The 18,331-nt window shown below is 34.0% G+C and overlaps 2 protein-coding genes across 7 annotated transcripts; one reads left to right on the top strand and one right to left on the bottom strand.

The window, feature by feature from the left end:
* The first annotated feature begins 13 nt into the window (after nucleotides 1-13).
* On the top strand, nucleotides 14-5,137 carry LOC136409858 (NCK-interacting protein with SH3 domain). Of its 2 annotated transcripts, none has more exons than XM_066391670.1 (10): nucleotides 14-214; nucleotides 782-1,095; nucleotides 1,152-1,399; nucleotides 1,464-1,676; nucleotides 1,727-1,922; nucleotides 1,980-2,182; nucleotides 2,240-2,343; nucleotides 2,478-2,699; nucleotides 2,757-2,929; nucleotides 2,980-5,137. In XM_066391670.1, exons 1-10 carry the CDS (start codon nucleotides 211-213, stop codon nucleotides 3,166-3,168), a joined length of 1,866 nt encoding a protein of 621 aa, XP_066247767.1. In that variant the 5' UTR covers nucleotides 14-210; the 3' UTR covers nucleotides 3,169-5,137. The 2 variants fall into 2 exon arrangements, with proteins under 2 accessions (XP_066247767.1, XP_066247768.1); XM_066391671.1 differs by having other exon boundaries at nucleotides 15-214; nucleotides 1,155-1,399.
* On the bottom strand, nucleotides 4,990-17,833 carry TpnC73F (Troponin C at 73F). 5 transcript variants are annotated; one of them, XM_066391698.1, is made up of 6 exons: nucleotides 17,731-17,833; nucleotides 6,638-6,665; nucleotides 6,433-6,576; nucleotides 6,264-6,383; nucleotides 6,071-6,202; nucleotides 4,990-5,203 (listed from the first exon to the last, which is right to left on the bottom strand). In XM_066391698.1, the coding sequence occupies exons 1-6, from the start codon at nucleotides 17,737-17,739 to the stop codon at nucleotides 5,172-5,174; spliced, it is 465 nt and encodes a 154-aa protein (XP_066247795.1). In that variant the 5' UTR covers nucleotides 17,740-17,833; the 3' UTR covers nucleotides 4,990-5,171. The 5 variants fall into 5 exon arrangements, with proteins under 5 accessions (XP_066247795.1, XP_066247791.1, XP_066247793.1 ...); XM_066391694.1 differs by lacking the exon at nucleotides 17,731-17,833 and adding an exon at nucleotides 15,328-15,483; XM_066391696.1 differs by lacking the exon at nucleotides 17,731-17,833 and adding an exon at nucleotides 10,448-10,578.
* Between the last annotated feature and the right edge of the window lie 498 nt (nucleotides 17,834-18,331).

The following is an 18,331-nucleotide window of genomic DNA, read 5'->3' as shown; positions in this document are numbered from 1 at the left end:
CCTTAATAGATGTCGCCATTGAAGAAGTAACATAAACAAAAGTAGGTGGGACTCTGGGACGCTGACAGCTACTTTCAAATTGATAGAATTTTTACTTTCAAAAATTAATATTTCATATTTCAATAATTTATTAATGAATTAGGACATTCAATCCATATATTTACTCTCTTTCGTTATTGCATATAACGTAATACATCACAAGTATCGGACATGGGTAAGTGCATTCCATTTTCCTGCTGGGTCTACCTATTGGGGGGGCTGTTTTTTTTTGTTTCCCCCTTTATGTTTAAGAAAATTCCATGATTTAATAGTTTACTTGGAGAAAACATTTCGCTTGACCCTTCATTTCCTACTTGTGCTTTATCTAGACATACATAGCCCCCATTAACTTCATAGATATGAAATAATCCTGGAAGTGTCAGGGGTGATACTGTTTCATTTAAGGCTTCATCTAATGTGTGTTGTAAATTATACCCCTGATAGCATCTATATACCAAATAGATATAATTGAGGTTTCCATCTGTTTGGATTTCCTCTACGTGTTTAAGCTGTTAGGAGATCTGAGGAGGCCTACCCAGGAATTACAAAAAGGGCTGAGGATTGAACCCCAATAAAAAGTCTGTAGTAACTCTCTTAATTTACCTTATTTTTGAACAGCTCCATTTGCATGTACACAAATAATATCTCTCATAATAATATTTTCAAGATTGAGGCAGAACCTTAAAGGATTATTAACAGTACAGAAAATGTGCTGCTTTTTGTAACCATTTAGTTTTTCCAGGTGAATATGGAATGTTGCGCAGCCTCTATGACTTCAAAGCCACATATGCCAAAACCATTAGCTTTAAAGCAAATGAATTTTTCATTCTCCAACAAACTAACACTAAACATAAAAATTGGTGGGAAGTTATCAACGTAAAGGGCGACGTGGGATACATACCGTCAAATTATGTCGAATCTGTGACAGTCAACACCGCCTTTTATATTAGATTTATAGAAAATGCTCTAGAAAATTTGAAACGTAGGGACAGTGAAGATATGGTTTTAGGTTCTAAAACTGAAGTGATGAATAGACTCAGGGAACTAAGGAAAGAGGTTAGCCTTAAATTTACATATTTAATATGAGGCAATTGATAATTATTATATTTGAGCAGGCAGAACATGGAGTAAGCCCTCAAAACCCAATTGGATCCAATGAAAACGCTCTCCAGATTAATTATAAAGATTCAGACTCTCACATTAATTCGCCATATAGTCCACAAACTGCAGATGCGAGATCAAAAACAGTAGCTGAAGACCCCATTAAACCTATAAAGAAAAGCTTAGATAATATTCATAAAAGCATTGAGAACATCCATGAAGAAATTAAGTCTGAAATCTATGAGGCCGTTAATAAAAGGTTTGTTGTTTTTATATTTACTTTAACAGAGGTATTTAATTGTTTTAAAAAAACATTGATACAGGTCTGAAAGCACGTATGATTCGAGAAAATCGGATTTAAATATTACATCATCTACGAATATAACGCCTGTGATAACTGCTCAGTCAGTATACGAACTTGTGGAAAGTGTGAGAATTAACACAAATTTGTCACATGAAATGTCTAGAGTGGCGTTGGAAACTGTTATTCAAGGTCTGCATGAACTATTGCCAGCTTCTGTTTTTCCTTACTTAAGGTAGATCTTATTGTGATAGTTTTCGTGAGGCTATTACTATTTAATTGTAGCACAATATTGTCACATTCCCAAACCTGTCTAGTCGTTGATGATGGCCAAATTGATCAAACACACGATGCTAGTCGACTGAAAATTATTTTTAATGAACTAACAAGCTGCAAAGAAGATTCTCAACAGAGAAGCTGGATGTTGCATGAAGATGAGAGTGTTATTAAAGAATACATCACTGAGCTTATATCAATTTTGGTGAGTTACATATATTTGAATTCACAGGATATATTCTATTATTTAAGTAATTTGCAGTCAAACGCAGACACAAGCATATCACGGCACGTGATATCATCCGACCAATACCATGTGATAACAACCCTTATTCAGTATTATCAAATGGAAGTTCGGTGGTCCATTAGACAGCTATTGTTACAAGCCTTCGGGGTGTTATGTAGTTTAGATAAAACTGTTATTAGTATAATGTTGAACTCGATACTTCCAGGGGAATTAGCAAGGTATTTATTGCTATTTTTGTGACAAGTTTAGACAGGTTGAGTTTTTGAAATTTTTAGAGACATGATGGCGAATCCTGGGAACATTCCGAAATTAAATTATTCCTCATTATTGCTCACCATGGTATTTTCAATGGGTGAGCCTATGCCCATAACGAATCTCGGTAAGTTTTGCTGGCTAAATACCAAAATATGAGAGCCTTTTTAATTTTAAAATAATAGGTTACTGTCCTACCTATATCTCTCTATCTACCTATATATAATCTCCCATAGAACCAATCGATATTGTTAATTTCAGAATATTTGGAACAAGACTTCCTATCCTTTGTGTTAACAAACATAGAATGCCCTCCAGATTCAGACCTAGACGAGCAAATTCCCGATCTTTTTCTAAATCTGGTTATTTCTTTCAACCTGCAGTTTGATGACGAAAAAACAAATCCAGTACTCACTGCCTTAGAATACAGACAATTAGCGAAAACCTTGTGTGAAAAAATTTTGCTGCTTCTAAATAGAGGAGGTAATGAATCACTTCAAACCACGAACAAAACTGTTTATAGGTTAATTCTAATTTTAGAGGATCCAATAAGGATTTTTGACCACGAACCCGCACCACCACACTCCTTGCTGAAGCTATTTAAGGATATGTTTAGTAGACAAACTATTGCCGATCTTTTTTACACCAACGATACCAAAGTTTTAATTGATATTATAGTTAGAAATATAGCGGACTTGTCCCCAGGGGATAAGGTAATGCATTTGAGTTAGTTAAGCGTGATTGATATCATTAGTAATTTTAGAAGCGTCATGACTATTTAGAGCTGTGCAGACGACTTTTACGGAACACAAACTACCACGAACATAGACATAGAAGCGAGGATATTTTGAAATGTTTTACGAGAATTTTTTGCGAGGAAAGCGCCTTGAGCAAACGGGATCAACATTTACTAAAAGAGATATTCGCCGAATTTCCGCAATATTTCAAATAATAAGGTTTGTAAAAGTATCAAGCGACATTACTTCTGTTTTATTAAAAGGAAAAAAGTATGGGAGTTTTTTTTAATACTTCTACAGATGCTCATAGCGAAGGTTGTGATTTGTGGTATTTCTCATGTATGTTTTGAGAAATGTTTTTCTACTTCACTTGCATTTTGTGGGTAGCTTTTATTATGTGATGTATGTTCTTAAAGGCCTTGGAAGTTAAGAATTCCACGGAGTCAATGGATTTGCAATTTGGTTCAGGTACTTGCTAACCATAATAAGCTACATGTTCGCAAAATTTATACTTTATATCGAAACAATTTGAGCCACATTCAATCTTGTTATTGTTTTGGCCACCGAACTGGATTCTACGCAGTTTCTGGGCTGGGTTCCTACTATTGCCATCATAATAAAAATAACCATCACGTGATATTATAATGTGTTAAGTAGGTCATTGAGTCTAGTCGTGCGTGGTTCCATATGACACATTTGCCAAAAAATTAACATGCCCACACACCCAGGCATTTCATCACTTTGTTAAATACTTTGTGCCAATTGAACCCCTTTCTTTTAACGCTGAAGTAAGGTGGGCTTTAACACTTTTTAAATAAAATATATTGTTTTCACCAAGATATTGAGTAATAGACTTGGATCTAGGTTAAGCTAAGGTAAGGCATACTAATGCATCGAACTTGTACCATCCTGGATAGTAGTGTCTACTATGTTAATTTGAAATACTTTTCAGTTAATAACTCCATTAGTTCCCACGTGCTCGAATTGTTTCCATGTAAAGTAGTGTATTCAACGTAAAGTTAAAGAAAATGGTGTTGTGCGAATATATTTAGTGACTTAGGAAGACAAGGAATGTCGAAATATTTACAAGAATCTTGAATTAAGAGTGTTTCGATGTGATGTTGCGCCATTTGCGAGCTGAAAAATATGTTTTGCAAAGTTCTGCGACATATTGACTTTTATTTAAATTTAGAAAAATCGCAATAGAACATTAAAATGCGCAGCCAAAAAACATACCTTTGACGCCTCTACATTTTTGTTAATAATCACTAACTTTTCGACACTAATATAATTATACTTCAATGCAGTAAGCACTCGAACTAATCAACTAATATGTTTGCGATTTATTTTTTGTCGATTTTTTAGAGGCCATATGTTACCATTATGATTTTAAACAGCTGATTGGACTCTTTTTGACTCGCGTGATTTTTTAAAATATATAATCGATGTGATATTGTGTGGTGATGTTTTGAAATGCAAGAATGCTCATTTATTCATAATTATTTTGCTGGTAATTTAAAAAAAAAAACAAATACATTATGTACCTATTAGATAGGAATTATAAAGATACTTATTTCAGAATATTCGCATTTAAAGTATAGTTTATTGTCGTTGTGCCATAATAAATTGAATATTAAATTTATTATCAACCATCTGTATTCTTATTGTTAAAGGGATATGTGTTGTGAATTTAGATCCAAGTACAGTTTTGGTGTTATCAGCAAGGCCATCTTAGCAACAAGTATGAAAATATCCTGCCGGTAGTTACTCAGAATAAGAATTACAAATTCTAATAACATGCCATTTAAATACTTTTAAGCAAAGGCCTATAGTGAGTTAATCATTTCCATTTTCACATCAATGATTACTTATATAGAAAAAATATTCATTGTTTTATTTGGTAAGGCATACCTACCTGTCGGTAAAAGGATAATAAAAAATTACGTTTATTTGTGATTTACTAACTAATATCACACATACATTAAAGATACGTTGTTCACTTTTGCCAAAGGTACAAATTATCTTACAACGTCGCATATAACAAATCGTATTTTTATTCCATAGATTAATATAGTAGACTTATAAAGTTGTGTAACTAAAATAGAATATTTTACATATACTATACTGTTTCACATTCAGGATTTTCGTGTAAATGGTTCAATAAATAAAAAAATGCACCTAAAACTGCTTTTGTTAGATTAGTTATTGTCGTCTGTTGTTAAACTTCTCCTGTCATCATCTCCATAAATTCTGAAACAAAATGAAACCACATTTTGTGAGGGGCATATGAAATGTGTAAACATGATTTAGTTTATTACGTATCTTCAGGTAAAAAAACGTCTTTTCCGGATGCAAAAAACTCGATCGAATGAATAAACTTGTTTCTATCTTCTTTCCCTATCCCCGATCAAACATTCAATTAAATTGAATATAAAATATTCATAATTTGTTCAATTACGATATCCAGTACTTGCTTTCAAAGTCTGCGAGACGGCACGTTTGTAATACTATGAAACGTAAACATAGAGAGCCATATGGCCTATCCATAGTACCAAGTCATAATAAATAAAAACATATTCAGGCTCGAAACGTGGAGCAATAGATTTCTCTTTCGTTATAGTCGCTTGCTATCGGCAGTATAATTTCACTGGAAGCTAAAAATATCGTAGAAAACTTCTTCCATGTGTTTATATGTATGAAAACGTGCACAATCTAACTTTTGATTATACGATTTTTTGATTGATTGTGATTGATATTGCAAAAGCTGGGTTTTCCATATCAAATGATTTGGGCTAATATCGTTCAGAATTTCAGAAATAGAATATTGTTCTTGATGAAGTCGAGTAATGTCATTTCGTCACCAAGCTTGAAAATTCCCCAAATTAAAAAATCGGATCCTAGTTGATTTCAATTTAAGTTTTCAACAAGAATTGTGTAATATTTAGTGAATTTGTTTTTTGATTGCATGCTTAGAAATTAGGTTTCTTGGCTGCGTTATTCCACTATCAGCTTCAGAATCCTGCTAAAAGTTCTACTCGCTATTTAGATTGATCTAGGTAGGTATGTCGTTTCAAAATTCTTAACAAACATATTTAACAATCATTACCTCTTACTTACCGTCAAAATCTACAGTCCCCGACCCATCTGTATCAATTTCTTCTATCATCATATCCAATTCTCTATCGGTTAGCTGATCGTCTAATTCTCTCAAGATTTCTTTCAAACACGTTGTGGGGATGTATCCATTTCCTTCGAAATAAAAGTACATTAGCCCTAGACAAAATATCGAATTATCTTTGGCTAGGCTCACCTTCTTTATCATACAGCCTAAAAGCTTCTTTGAGTTCCTTTTGCATGGCTTCATCGTCTTCTTCCACGATAAATTTGGCAGCTAAAGTAACGAATTCCTCAAATTCCAAACGGCCAGATTCTGAAAAGTCCTACTGATGATCCTGAGAATTCGAATGAAATATGCTTACTGTCTGCGTCAACTTCCTCGATAAGTTCTTCCAAAATTTTTTTGTCGAAAGGCTGTCCCATCAAACGCAGAATATCGGCCACCATGTCGCAGGGAATGCTTCCAGATTTTTGGCTATCGAAAGCTTCGAAGGCTTTGCGAAGTACTGAAATATGTTTTACGAAAATTGCAAAATAAAAAGGCTAGGAAACACTTTGAGAGCTTACCGGCAATTTGTTCTGCTGGAAGTTCATCCTGAAATTCCAAAGATCAAAATTAGAAGATGTTTGAGGTATTTCAATTTTATGTATTTCAAAGATCGATTTCATACCATTTTGCAAATGTTTTCAAACTACTTTGAATCCTCAAACTCTTACGAACTACTGAATCCGCGCGCTTTGAACGCAATCTGGTATGATCATCTTACAGCAGATTTTAAACTTAATTTCTTTATTTTTGATCGCCCACGTTTTGTTCGGTATATAGAAATTTACGTGAAGGCAATCTGCAATATTTATAGCAGATATATTTTATGTGAATGTAAACATTTTTCCCTATATTTATATTTTTTCGATATACTCCGTTGCAAAGCTCTCCATAAAACTGTTGCTTAAATAAATTTACTTCAATTGGCTATAATACATTTAAATGCTACTTTGCGAAATGATCCAGTTAGTAGCAACGTAAATTACTAGTTTACGAACACACCTCTATTCTCTGTTTCAGCAGATTCGACCGATATGAAGAACACATTTTTTTGCACTTTAAAAGCTGCTAATCAAGAAAAATTATTAAACTGTAAAAGATAATAGAGACAGACAAATAAGTTAAGCAAGACGCAGGGCCAGCCTTAACAAGTCTGGTGCCCTAGGCGAAATTTTTAATCGCCGCCTCCCTACATCCAAGAAAAACCGCCGTGTAGGAAAGTCCGCCGCCCTTTTTGATCTCTTACTCTGGGGCTTCACCGCCGTCCTTCAGCCTAAGACCAGTACTGGCAAGGTGGTAATTGGGATTTATAATGAATCTATCTAGTGATACGGTAATAAACATTTAGTAATTACAATTAAGAAATTTTTTGCCAGGATATTTGAAAAACATGATCTATTCGACATTTTTATCTGGTGTCGTTAAAGAAATCGTCCCCGAATATCCAGTAACATCCTCAAAAATCGTGTCGATTCATACCTCTGGTTTCAATGCTTTTTCGCACAAAAATGGAGATACAATCCACTTTCCTGGTGACAATATTATTAACTGCACATCGGCGGCCGACATTGATCCTTTTTGAACAACTTTTTCACCAAAAGAAGAATACACTACGGAATAGGTTTTTTCTCTAAAAATTTGTGTGGAAAGTTGGTAGATATCAAGAAAATTTTAGACTGTCACTGAGCAACCACATAGAATTTGGAGGCGAAAATCCATCTCCAGATTTTGCAGCAATATAAATCACAAGTGTCATAATTCAATTAGCAAAAAAGACAATTACGATTCATATTCTGCATATATTTAGAAAGTTTATTAAATTCTGTTACGGATGGTTTCGTACAAATTATGTTCTACCAAATGTGTAACTGCAAATTTTGAATGTCAGACGGTCACTTTAAAAGTTACGCTATAATGTAGCAGGAAAATGTTTCAGTTTTTCCTTTTTCATAGTTTCATGTTTCAAAAAATGTAGCGAGACATGTTTTTTCTCAACGTTTAAAGGGGAATTTCGTGAAAATAGCAAATAAATTAAAGGTGAAATGAGTAGTGGCATAAACTGGATTAGAAATATCTCCGAGTGTTGAAGTAAATACGACTTTGAACCTATAAAAAATGTTAATTTAAATTTTGAAGTGGAAATTATGGGTAAGTTACTTTTCCCCGGACTTGACATAATTATTTTGTAATTTTCGAATTTATTATCTGAGAGCTGGCAACTGTCCATCGGTACGAACCATCAGGAAAGCATTGACGCATAACAATGTCTTTTGATAATTTTGAAAGGCTCTACAAATTTAAAAAATTCCCCGAAGAAAACGATTTTCTTTTCAAGTCTTGCATGTCGCTGTCTTCTACAATTATGTGATATTTGTATGTGACACAGTGAACATTTGTCAGGTTATAGAAGACACATAGGAAATGTGTCATGTCATATCTCTCAGTTTTGTCACTTGGATTATCTTTTTCTTGTTTACTGACTATTAACCCTCTTCTTTAATGCATATAAAATCGACCATTAACAATCGACTTTTTCCATCCAGTGGCCAAAGTTTGTGAAATTTTCACAGTTTTTGAAAAATTCAAAAAAAAGGAAGTAGATGGTTCGGGGCTGAAGATCCTTCAAAAAAGAATGTTTACGCTTTCCAAAGCGCTCCCCCCGAGGTTGGTCGAGAAAGGGAGGTCGGAGCAGTGGTACGCCAATTTAAAAAAATTAAATATAAAAAAAATCACATCCAGTCATAAAACTTGCTATTTTTGATGGTACTTATTCAGCCCATTAAAATTGAAATTTCAGTTTTATCTTTTTTATTAGTTATGCATTCCACTGATTTCAGAAACGCTTGACACCTTAATACCAACGACTGACTTTGAACTTGATACGCGTTTAGTGTACTGCATAATTTAAAATATCAGATTTAATGCACCTTTTTAACAGAATCGTAATCATACAAGTCCACAAATGAAGAATTAATCTACTTATATGAAGTGTATTTGATAAGTTACGCTCCCCTTAAAACACTTAAAGCTTTTAGCGATTTTCAGGCAGAGGGCGAAGAACGAACCGAACTCCCTCAATACCGATCAAAACTACCACTATATTTTTTTTATGTTCGCTTTTATATCAGTAGTAGACAAAAAAAGGCCATTTTTATTACATATTTATGCGTTTAAGAAAATATACACATCGCAAATGTCTAGGAATATTTTATATGTTTAAAAAAATAAATAGTTAACAAGTGTGAAACTGATTATTTTTAATACATTAATAAAGATGTTTATTATTTTATTAGTTGCAACAATAAAACTTAGATTTATTAATGCCCCAAAGAAAAACAGGATGAAATAAAAGATAAGTTTTTTTCATATAAAAATAATTCAAGCAGTATTTTTTTGAAACATTACACAAAAACTTAAGAAATTAAAGTGAATATTTCGTGTGTGCCTCTCTGACATTTATTACTGCATGACACCTGCTGGGCATACTTAAAATGAAATTATCCAATAAATCTTGAGGGAGAGCTCTCCATGTTTCACGTAGACATGCAAACACAGTTGATGGCGGTTCTCAAAGTGATCATTATTCCTTAAAACCCTTCTTTGGCTTGAAATTATTCTATTTCATATTAAGAGCCACAATTTATTATTTTTAACTTTAAGAAAATATATTACAAAATAATATCCCTAGACATTTGCGACGTGTGTAGTGTTTGGCGCCGCCCGAATTCAATTATGAGTCAAGTTTTTGTGTATACTTTTTGGATAAATACGTCAAATAATTCACTATGTCTGTCCCGCATTGTTGCGCTTAGTTATCCACCAAAGTCAGTATCGGCCTATGCCCTGTCAATATCGCGGACATTTTGGAAATAAACTAAAAGATATGTATATATTACAACCCTTTCGCGTTGCCCTGGTGCGGAGAGTGGAAAAAGTTATTAAAAATCAATTTTCAACACAATTCAATACGTAAAGTTCAACGAATACTTATTACCGAACGAGAAATGCTTTTTAGTTAAATTCAGAAAAAATCTTTGAAACTCCTGTTTGCCGGAAAACGAAAAAAATTCGATAGAATCAACGTGTGCGATAGAGGTGAATCAAAATATGCATTTAATTGTAAGCCTAGGAGCCACATCTTAGCAAACCTGTTAAGTCATTGAGAAAATTTGCCACAAACACTGATAACTCACTATTTCACAAACTTGCAAGGGAAACGTGAATATACTCCAAGTTTTGCCCCAAACTCAAATTTAAGCACCGGTGTGTTGGTGAAGGTAAAAATCTTCTTAAGCGTGAAGAAAACAACTTAAGCCAACCAGACTCCGTACCGATGTCGTCTCCTCTAAATCATCTAAGTTCATCCAAGGTGACACGCCCCATTTACTCGGGGTAAAGGTGATCAACTGTACTCCCTTTAAAGCTGCAGTCATATCTAGAAATTTTCGTTGTTCGAAAATATAGTTTTAGTTCTCTAATATTAAGCGAGATGCGCGATTAGAACTGTCGCTAATCTAATGTTTTTTTGGCTTATATACCGGCAATTTATAAAAAAGATCGGCCAAATGTGCGTTACAAATATTAAATAAAATGCATAATTTTTTCCACTGACGCAAAAGCTTTAAATTAAGTTCCGCACAGTTGGAGTTATTTTTTTTTTCTGAAATTACCGACGCTCGAACGGCATTTAATAAATCGCAAATAGTTCATACCAAAAAAATTGGCCTGTCTCATTGATGAATTTTGAATGCTAATCGCCACCAGCTCCTGTCACCACCACTTCAAATCTAATAGTATTAATTTATTTAGTAGTATGATTTAAATGGTTTCCTCGAGCTGTCTCAGAGAAATGTGCGCTAATTTAATGCTCTGTTGCTTTATTTTTGCGTTAATTAGATGTAGAAATATGCACGAAATGTGCTTTTAAATTACTTAAATTGCCATCGCAGCCAAAGTAACGACGCGACAACTGGTTGAAGACGGCAAGTAACCATTGGTATCCCAAAGAATTACCAAAAATGTGGGTTCCGGTGTGGCATGATTAGAAGCCTTTATGGTTCTAATCGTAAGGCCAAAGTGAGGCGATTCCAACTCGAAGCACCAAAGGTCATGTATGTATTTCGCAAATGCTATCGGAGTCCGGGAATGTACAGTGACCGGGAAGACAATTATGGACTAGATAATTACGTTCAGACCATTTTGAGTTCGCAGTGTTAGAGACACTCTCTCGTGCAAAACAGCTTGTTTCACCCTAGCTAAGGCTTATTGGGAAAAACTAATCATTTACGTGCTAAAAAATATCGATAAAAACGAAAAATAACGAGTCAAAGCAAGTGACACGCCACTTTACAATACCAGTCGCACTTTCAAAACCCCAATTTTGTGTGGTGGTGGTGGTGGTGGTGGTGGTGGTGGTGGTGGTGGTGGTGGTGGTGGGGGGGGGGGGATATAAACCCGGGGAAAAAAGTCTTTACGGAAAGGCAGTACTGAAGCCAGTACCTGTATAAGAGTTTATGAGGCCTGAATTTATATACAGTATCGAACAAAAGTAAATTGATTAATAATTTTGTTCTAAAACTGAAAACTAAATAGAAAATTTAAAATTTATGTATATTAGAATACGTATATATTCCCTTTGTTCTTATTTTCTGTTTTTGCCCCGAATGACTGAAGTATCTTTTTTTATATTGTAGATAACTTATCAGTTTTGGCTGATGAGGAGAGCGAAAAAATTAAATTGCTACAGTAATTTTATAAAGCAGCGGTGCTCTTTTGAAGTATTCTTTTTCCAATTTTATAATATTTGTTGTGCAAAATGCCATCCGGAACATATTTGTCCACTAACTTAAAAAAAAAACTATTGAGGCTTATGAAAAAGAACGATGACAGAAGTTGATATGTGAGTAGTTTAATTTATCAAAACAAGTGGTATCCTTTACAATTAAAAAAATCCGTTTTCGGGAGACTTTATCTGATTTAAAACGAAGAGGTAGACTTCGCAAAAATTCTGTGAGACTTGATAGAAAAATAAACATGTTAATCAAGAAAGAAAGGTGCGAAGAAAGAGAAGAGAAAGAGAGGATATCCAAGACCCTTGGATGTCCGCACCTAATATTTGCAGTGACTTAAATGATACTGGCTTATCTTCTCAAACTGTCTAGAGACGTCTGGTAGAATTTTGATTTCGTGCCTATCGACCAGCGCGATTACCGCTTCTGTCAAAGGAAAGAAGGACGCTAGACTAACGTCGCTTCATCTTCATTGGCCTGTAAAGGACTGGAGAAAAGTGTTGTTTAGTGAGGAAAGCAACTTCAATTTGATCGGTACCGAAGGATATCAATAAGTTCTTCGACCAAATGGAAACAGGCTTGATCCTAGATACGTTTCTAAGACCCTGAGACACGCAGGAAGAAACGTCATGATGTAAGGTACTTCTTCTGGTTGGGGTGTGAGTCCTATATATAGAATTATTGGGAAAATGGATCGTTTCGTCTACTGTAATATATTGGAAACCGTGATGTTACTGTACACTGAGTGGAAAATACCATTGTTATATACTTTTCAGCATGGCAACGACCCAAAACACATTACAAAAATCGTAAAAAAGTGATTGAATGATAAAAAAATGCATGTTCTGAAATCACCTGCACAGCTTGTGGATCTGAATTCGATTGAGAATCTTTGGGAAATCGTGGAAAAAATATGAACTAAAAAATTCAACAATGAAGAAAAATTAATCAAAGAAATTGGAAATTTGGAAATCTACTGATTGCACCATAATATCGAATTTGACGGGATCCGTGCCAAAAAGATGTCGTAAATAATAAAGGAAGTTGGACGAAATATTAATCAATTAGCGACAAATTCGTGGCAATTCCATTTTTAACGACCTTCAATTTAATTATGCCGAATTCCATTTTTATCATTTTTGAAGTTCATTTTTTGTTAATGTATTTCAATTAATTTTGACAGTTTATTTTTTTTATAATTAAAAAAGATTACAAATTTTCATTACATTATCATTTTCAATAATTTTTAGATTAATATACAAATATTAACATTGGTTGGTAATCGATAAAATTTTCTTGGGTGCTGGTTTTATTGCATAGCTGTGTTTTGATTTCAGATAGCAGAGTTAAACGGGACTATGGCTGTTTACTCTGCCATTGATCTAGATCTGGGCAGATTCGGTAAATTTCGACTTCTTCAGCGGCGTTAGTGCGATTTGTTTTGAAGTTCCCCCGCCGACAGAGAGCTAACCTGAACAAACCTGAATGCTTCTTTCTTCATTGGCTATCTCCGTTCCGGGTTGTTGGTTTAGAAATAATGAAGTTGAAAAAAATTGAAAAGCTTTTTTCCTTCATTATTCCAGGAAAGGATGTCTTGTTTGACCTTTTTGGGGGGAAGGCGGCCTCCAGCTAATGAAGGTGTCTAAGATTGTTTCCAGAGCTAGTTAGCATTAGTTAGCCTTGGGTATGTTTTACGCGATACGAAGAGATTCATTCATTCAATCCAGGGGGAATCAACGTCGGGAAGTGATTTCTTTAGTCTTTTCTTCCTTGTTAGTCCTGACGGTAGCTGTGTTCTGGCAAGCCGTTGTCCAACAACTGGTGTCGTGGCCTCTTATGCGGAATGCCATCCTTCGGGTTGTATTCTGTTGTCCTCCTGATTGGCTCGTTTGGATGTTCCGCGGCTTCTTGGAATGTCTTTGTTGCGTGTTTCTTATTATATCCGTTATTGATTTGTAGCTTGAATCTCTTTTAATGATGTCGTTGTTGCATACTAAGACGCTTTCGAAGCCATCCTCAGTGCAATGTTTTCCACTGCATCTAAGTTCCCCAGAAGAGGTGTCTGTTCCCTTATCAACAAACATAACAAAAAATTATTTACATCGGATGATAAGGGGCAAAAACGAACAGTAACGCAATCAGGTCCAGAGCATAATAACTACGTCGTTTTAAAGATAATCGATACGTCTGATATTCATGCCAGATTTATACAGTGTGATTTAAAATTGGGTGCACGCGTAATTGTATTTAACGTCAACAGCTTCCATCAAATCGATCGTGGTAGATGATTAATCATTTGCACTTATCCAGGTAGAGGCGACAGACATTTGGCACTAAGTGCACTTGGCGGCACATTTCGAAGACATACCAAATTGCAAAATGAAAGTCTCGATCCAGGAATTTTGACGCACATTTGCATTATAGAAAGGTGGTGAACTTCTTTTCTTGGAAAGTACTTATTAAAGTTGCAATAGCCAAACAGAAAGAGTGAGAAATTAATTACTCATTATCTACTAATTTCATATGTGCATGATTCGACTAGCATCTAGGTCCAAAACGTTTCTGACTAACGTGAAAAGCTTCAATTGTTTTAATTATGGCTTCACACTCTGTATAGATGGAACAAATGCTTAGAAAATGTTGTTCCTAAATGTTTGCCAAAACTTTGAATGAAAGTAAATGAAGCAACAGCTGGAGCTATTTGGTGCTTTCATCCTTCAACACTAGAATAGCTCCAGATTAATAATACGAAATATACCGGAGGACGGAAGGATTAAATGCATATTTATAGGGTGTTTAGCATAGATCAGGCAACGCGAATACAGAAGTGAAAGTAAAAACATTTTTCACTTTTTGTTGCCCACGTTGTTTCAGACTTTGTTGGTGATTGGGGGGTCAATATCCCAGGTTATCTTTATCTAGGACCATGTATGCACCGATGTTATTTCTTACATTTTGCTCGGATGGAACTATTCGATTTTTGACTGTCTTTTTCTTTTTCAACTAGGGTGGATGTCCAAGGACACCTCAAAGATTCAAGAAATTCACTTCGGCCTCTTAAGAAGAGGAAGAGGTTCTCCTCTCAGAAAGAGGTTCTACATAATTTCCAATCTTCCAATTTTGTCAGTTTCTGGTTAAAAGTGGCTCTCACAGAATTTTGAATAAACAATTTATTTATGGTACTGGGGCATCTGTGAATAATTCCATATTTTGTAGTCGTCCAGCACTACGCGCTTGGAGATCTAAAATGTGAGGATCTCAAGCATTTCACAATCGAGTTGCATATACTATTTTTTGCACTTTTAGATTTAACTAGATTTCATAAAATTACCATAAACTTATGGCCGATTAGCTTACTAGGTGAATAATGATCCCAAATTATCATAACAGCTAAACTCAAAATATCTAATCACAATACATACATATTGGCGAAATACTGCTGGACAAAACGGGGAGATTGAGAATTTCCTCGGCGTAAATATGATCAACTGAACCTCTTTCACACTTCCACGTCTTGCCATCACTTTATTTTTTAATTGATCATCTCTAAAGTAAGCTGGCATTATTGAGTCTACGCAAATCGCGAACTTAAAAATGCAAAAGAAACGATTTACTGTAAGTACACCTGAAAATATGAGTATCAACAATAGTATTTTATACCGAGCCAAATTAAGCTGCAAGGTCCTGGATGGAATGTCAAGAAAAATCGTACAGAGGCGTATAAAATCAAGATTTATTCTCAGTGCCTAATGGCACTTACATTAGATTTTTATTCCATGAAACGTTGCGTTTTCATTACCACGGAAGGTCTTTGTTCCAAGTTTTCGTAACTCACATAAAACGAGTTTCTGTTCATTAACAACTTTATGGTTAGTAATAGAGAACCGCCCCTGGCATTAGGTTAATAATAGAGGAAAGCTTCGGAACACTTAAATAATATCTAGCTTACTTGCAAATACCTTCAGGAAATATTCAGACAATAATATGCAACATATTTAATTAGGCATCAAACTACTAATTGCCAATATCGTATTCTATTATTGAAAATTTGAATTCATTGCCAAGATCACCGATTTTGATAGAACTTTTTAAGATGATTGTTAGCTCCTGGACCATCATTTTCCAAAATGTTCAAGTAATTATTCATGGAGTACCTCTAAAGCTGATGAACTCAAAAAGTTCCTAATTGTTTTTTCAATAATAATATCAACAATCTCCTATGAATATAAAATTTGCGGATATTGAAACTTCATATTTTTAAAGCCGACAAAGCCTATGGAAATGGACTCTCATTTCTCACAAATAACATTTTTATAAACGAAATTTCTAAAAACAGACGCTGTGTGATTAAATTTAGCTTCTGGCAGTTGAAAACATGCATCGTTGGCGTATTAATAATCCGAAACAAGTTCAATGTGATCCAAGTCCAAGTGAATCCAAGTCCAAGTGATTTTTTTTTGGAAATAAATACGTAAATGTCCGATTACACCCTTGGAATGAAGAAAATCTAATAACATTTAAGAAAAATTAGACATAAATAAATGGTCACACATGTATTTCTCCAAAAACTCGTGGAATTAATGAGGTGTCGCCTTAGCAAAATATGTAGGAAAAATGTGAAGTGGGAGTATTTATCATGTTTCTAGCGATGATTTACTGGTGCGTAAGAACTTGATTTTCCACATAATTAGTAATATCACAACAGGTGCATAATTAAAAATTAGTGAAAGTTAATAGCGACGGTCAAAATACAGGGTAATAATTTTTCCAGTTTAGGAGTTACCTATGGGCATTTTAGGGAAAATTTTTATTCTATCGCATTTCAAGCCTTCTATTAAATGGTTCAGCATTTTTATTTAGTTATTAGAAAATCATTAGAATAATTTACCAGAAATTTGTTTGCTGCATGCAAAACAGCACTCTGGGCCAGAATTTTTCCTACACCCCTTACTTCATCAACAGAAAAGCTTTTTTACTATTTGCTACTTTCAGGTATTGGTGCATATAGAGTGTTATTTAAGTACGTGACCAAACTTAAAAGAGTGATTCTTTAAATGATTCTAACACGAAAAGTTCATATGAACATCGATCCAGTAATGCTTCATTTTCAAGATACAGGTACCAAACTTTTTTTTAAATTGTTTTTTCGTAAAAATTTTAACAATTCTTTGGTCGATTTTGTTGCAATTTGGCATTTACTTATTGTTAAATTTTTTTAACAAAAATAATGCGGGTTTTAATAAAAAATGTAGGTGTAGTTTTAATAAAGTGTTTTTCTTGTTTGATTTTTCATAAAATTCCAGCGTTACCCTTGTGTACGCCACTAACGAAAAGAGATAAACAATTTCTTGCTTAAACGATTCCTTAGTACTATATTAAAAACTGTCATCGAGTTTCAACGTCATGTTAGTCTACGTCTTCTTGTTATTTAAGTGTTTTTATTTTAATATAATATGTAACGATTAAAAAATAAGTGACACCCTGTACCTTGAAGCGAAGCATTACCAGACCTATGTTTATATAAACTTTTCGTCTTAGAATCACTTTAAAATTTCTCCTCTTGAAATTTTGCCACGTACTTAAAAACATCCTATATACTGTCGCTCGATTTTAATTGAGTGGTATAGTTTAATGAAGACTTGATAGATGTTCTTGATAAATTAATAATAAAAATAAAAACAATTAAATTAAATTAAAATATTATAATAAATTTTAAAATATGAAAATTTTAAATATAAAAAAATATAACAAAATCAAGTATTTATTAAAAATAGTCGTGTGTCTGCGACAAAATTTTATTATTTTTTCCAAAACATATTACTTACGGCGGACATGTTTTCAATTTTCAATATTAATCCAAGATAAATCGGGAAAGCACAACACACCAAGAAACAGATGGCACACTGAAAGAACAGAAGCCTCTTTTCCCGCTTTTATATAGTAGGCACCCAAAAATAAAATTTAATTGCTCAGATTTTATTTAAGTTTATGACCAACGCAATTGTTAATGTCTGCTTCTGTGTGTTTTTATTTTACTTCAGTCTGGAAAAACGAGGATCTACAGGGTACGCTAAAAAATTGTTCACGCGGTTTTTTTACATTATAGAGAATTGAAGATGCTTATTAGAGATTTGCGATATATGTGAGATTTGTGTTGTTTATGGGAGATACTGATTACTCTGCAAAATAATGTGATCATGCATTTTTCTTGAGATATTATAAAATTTTATACTTTTCTGAGTCGCTCGGTACGGATATTGTAGCCGATTAAAACTCAGAGTTTATAAACTGAGGCTTTAAATCTGTTGCAAGGGACCTACACTTTTACGACATTTGGGACTTTATGGTCTTTTAAATTTAGATATTTTTACCAGGGATTCTAGTGAAACTCGATACTTATTATATTATAACAACAAACATCTAAAT

Source organism: Euwallacea similis, chromosome 7 (assembly GCF_039881205.1).
Source record: "Euwallacea similis isolate ESF13 chromosome 7, ESF131.1, whole genome shotgun sequence".
NCBI classification, from domain to species: Eukaryota; Metazoa; Arthropoda; class Insecta; order Coleoptera; family Curculionidae; genus Euwallacea; species Euwallacea similis.
The sequence above is the reverse complement of the archived record's forward strand: the minus strand, read 5'-3'. Positions and strand labels throughout refer to the sequence as shown.

Coding starts and splice junctions, on each gene's coding strand:
- LOC136409858 (XM_066391670.1), top strand. Junction 1,400..1,463: donor TATGAGGCCGTTAATAAAAG/GTTTGTTGTTTT, acceptor ACATTGATACAG/GTCTGAAAGCACGTATGATT. Junction 2,930..2,979: donor ACTTGTCCCCAGGGGATAAG/GTAATGCATTTG, acceptor TAGTAATTTTAG/AAGCGTCATGACTATTTAGA.
- TpnC73F (XM_066391694.1), bottom strand. CDS start 15,468: ATGCCAGCTTACTTTAGAGATGATCAATTAAAAAATAAAGTGATGGCA. Junction 6,577..6,637: donor TCCAGCAGAACAAATTGCCG/GTAAGCTCTCAA, acceptor AACATATTTCAG/TACTTCGCAAAGCCTTCGAA. Junction 5,204..6,070: donor GGGGACTGTAGATTTTGACG/GTAAGTAAGAGG, acceptor ATTTTGTTTCAG/AATTTATGGAGATGATGACA.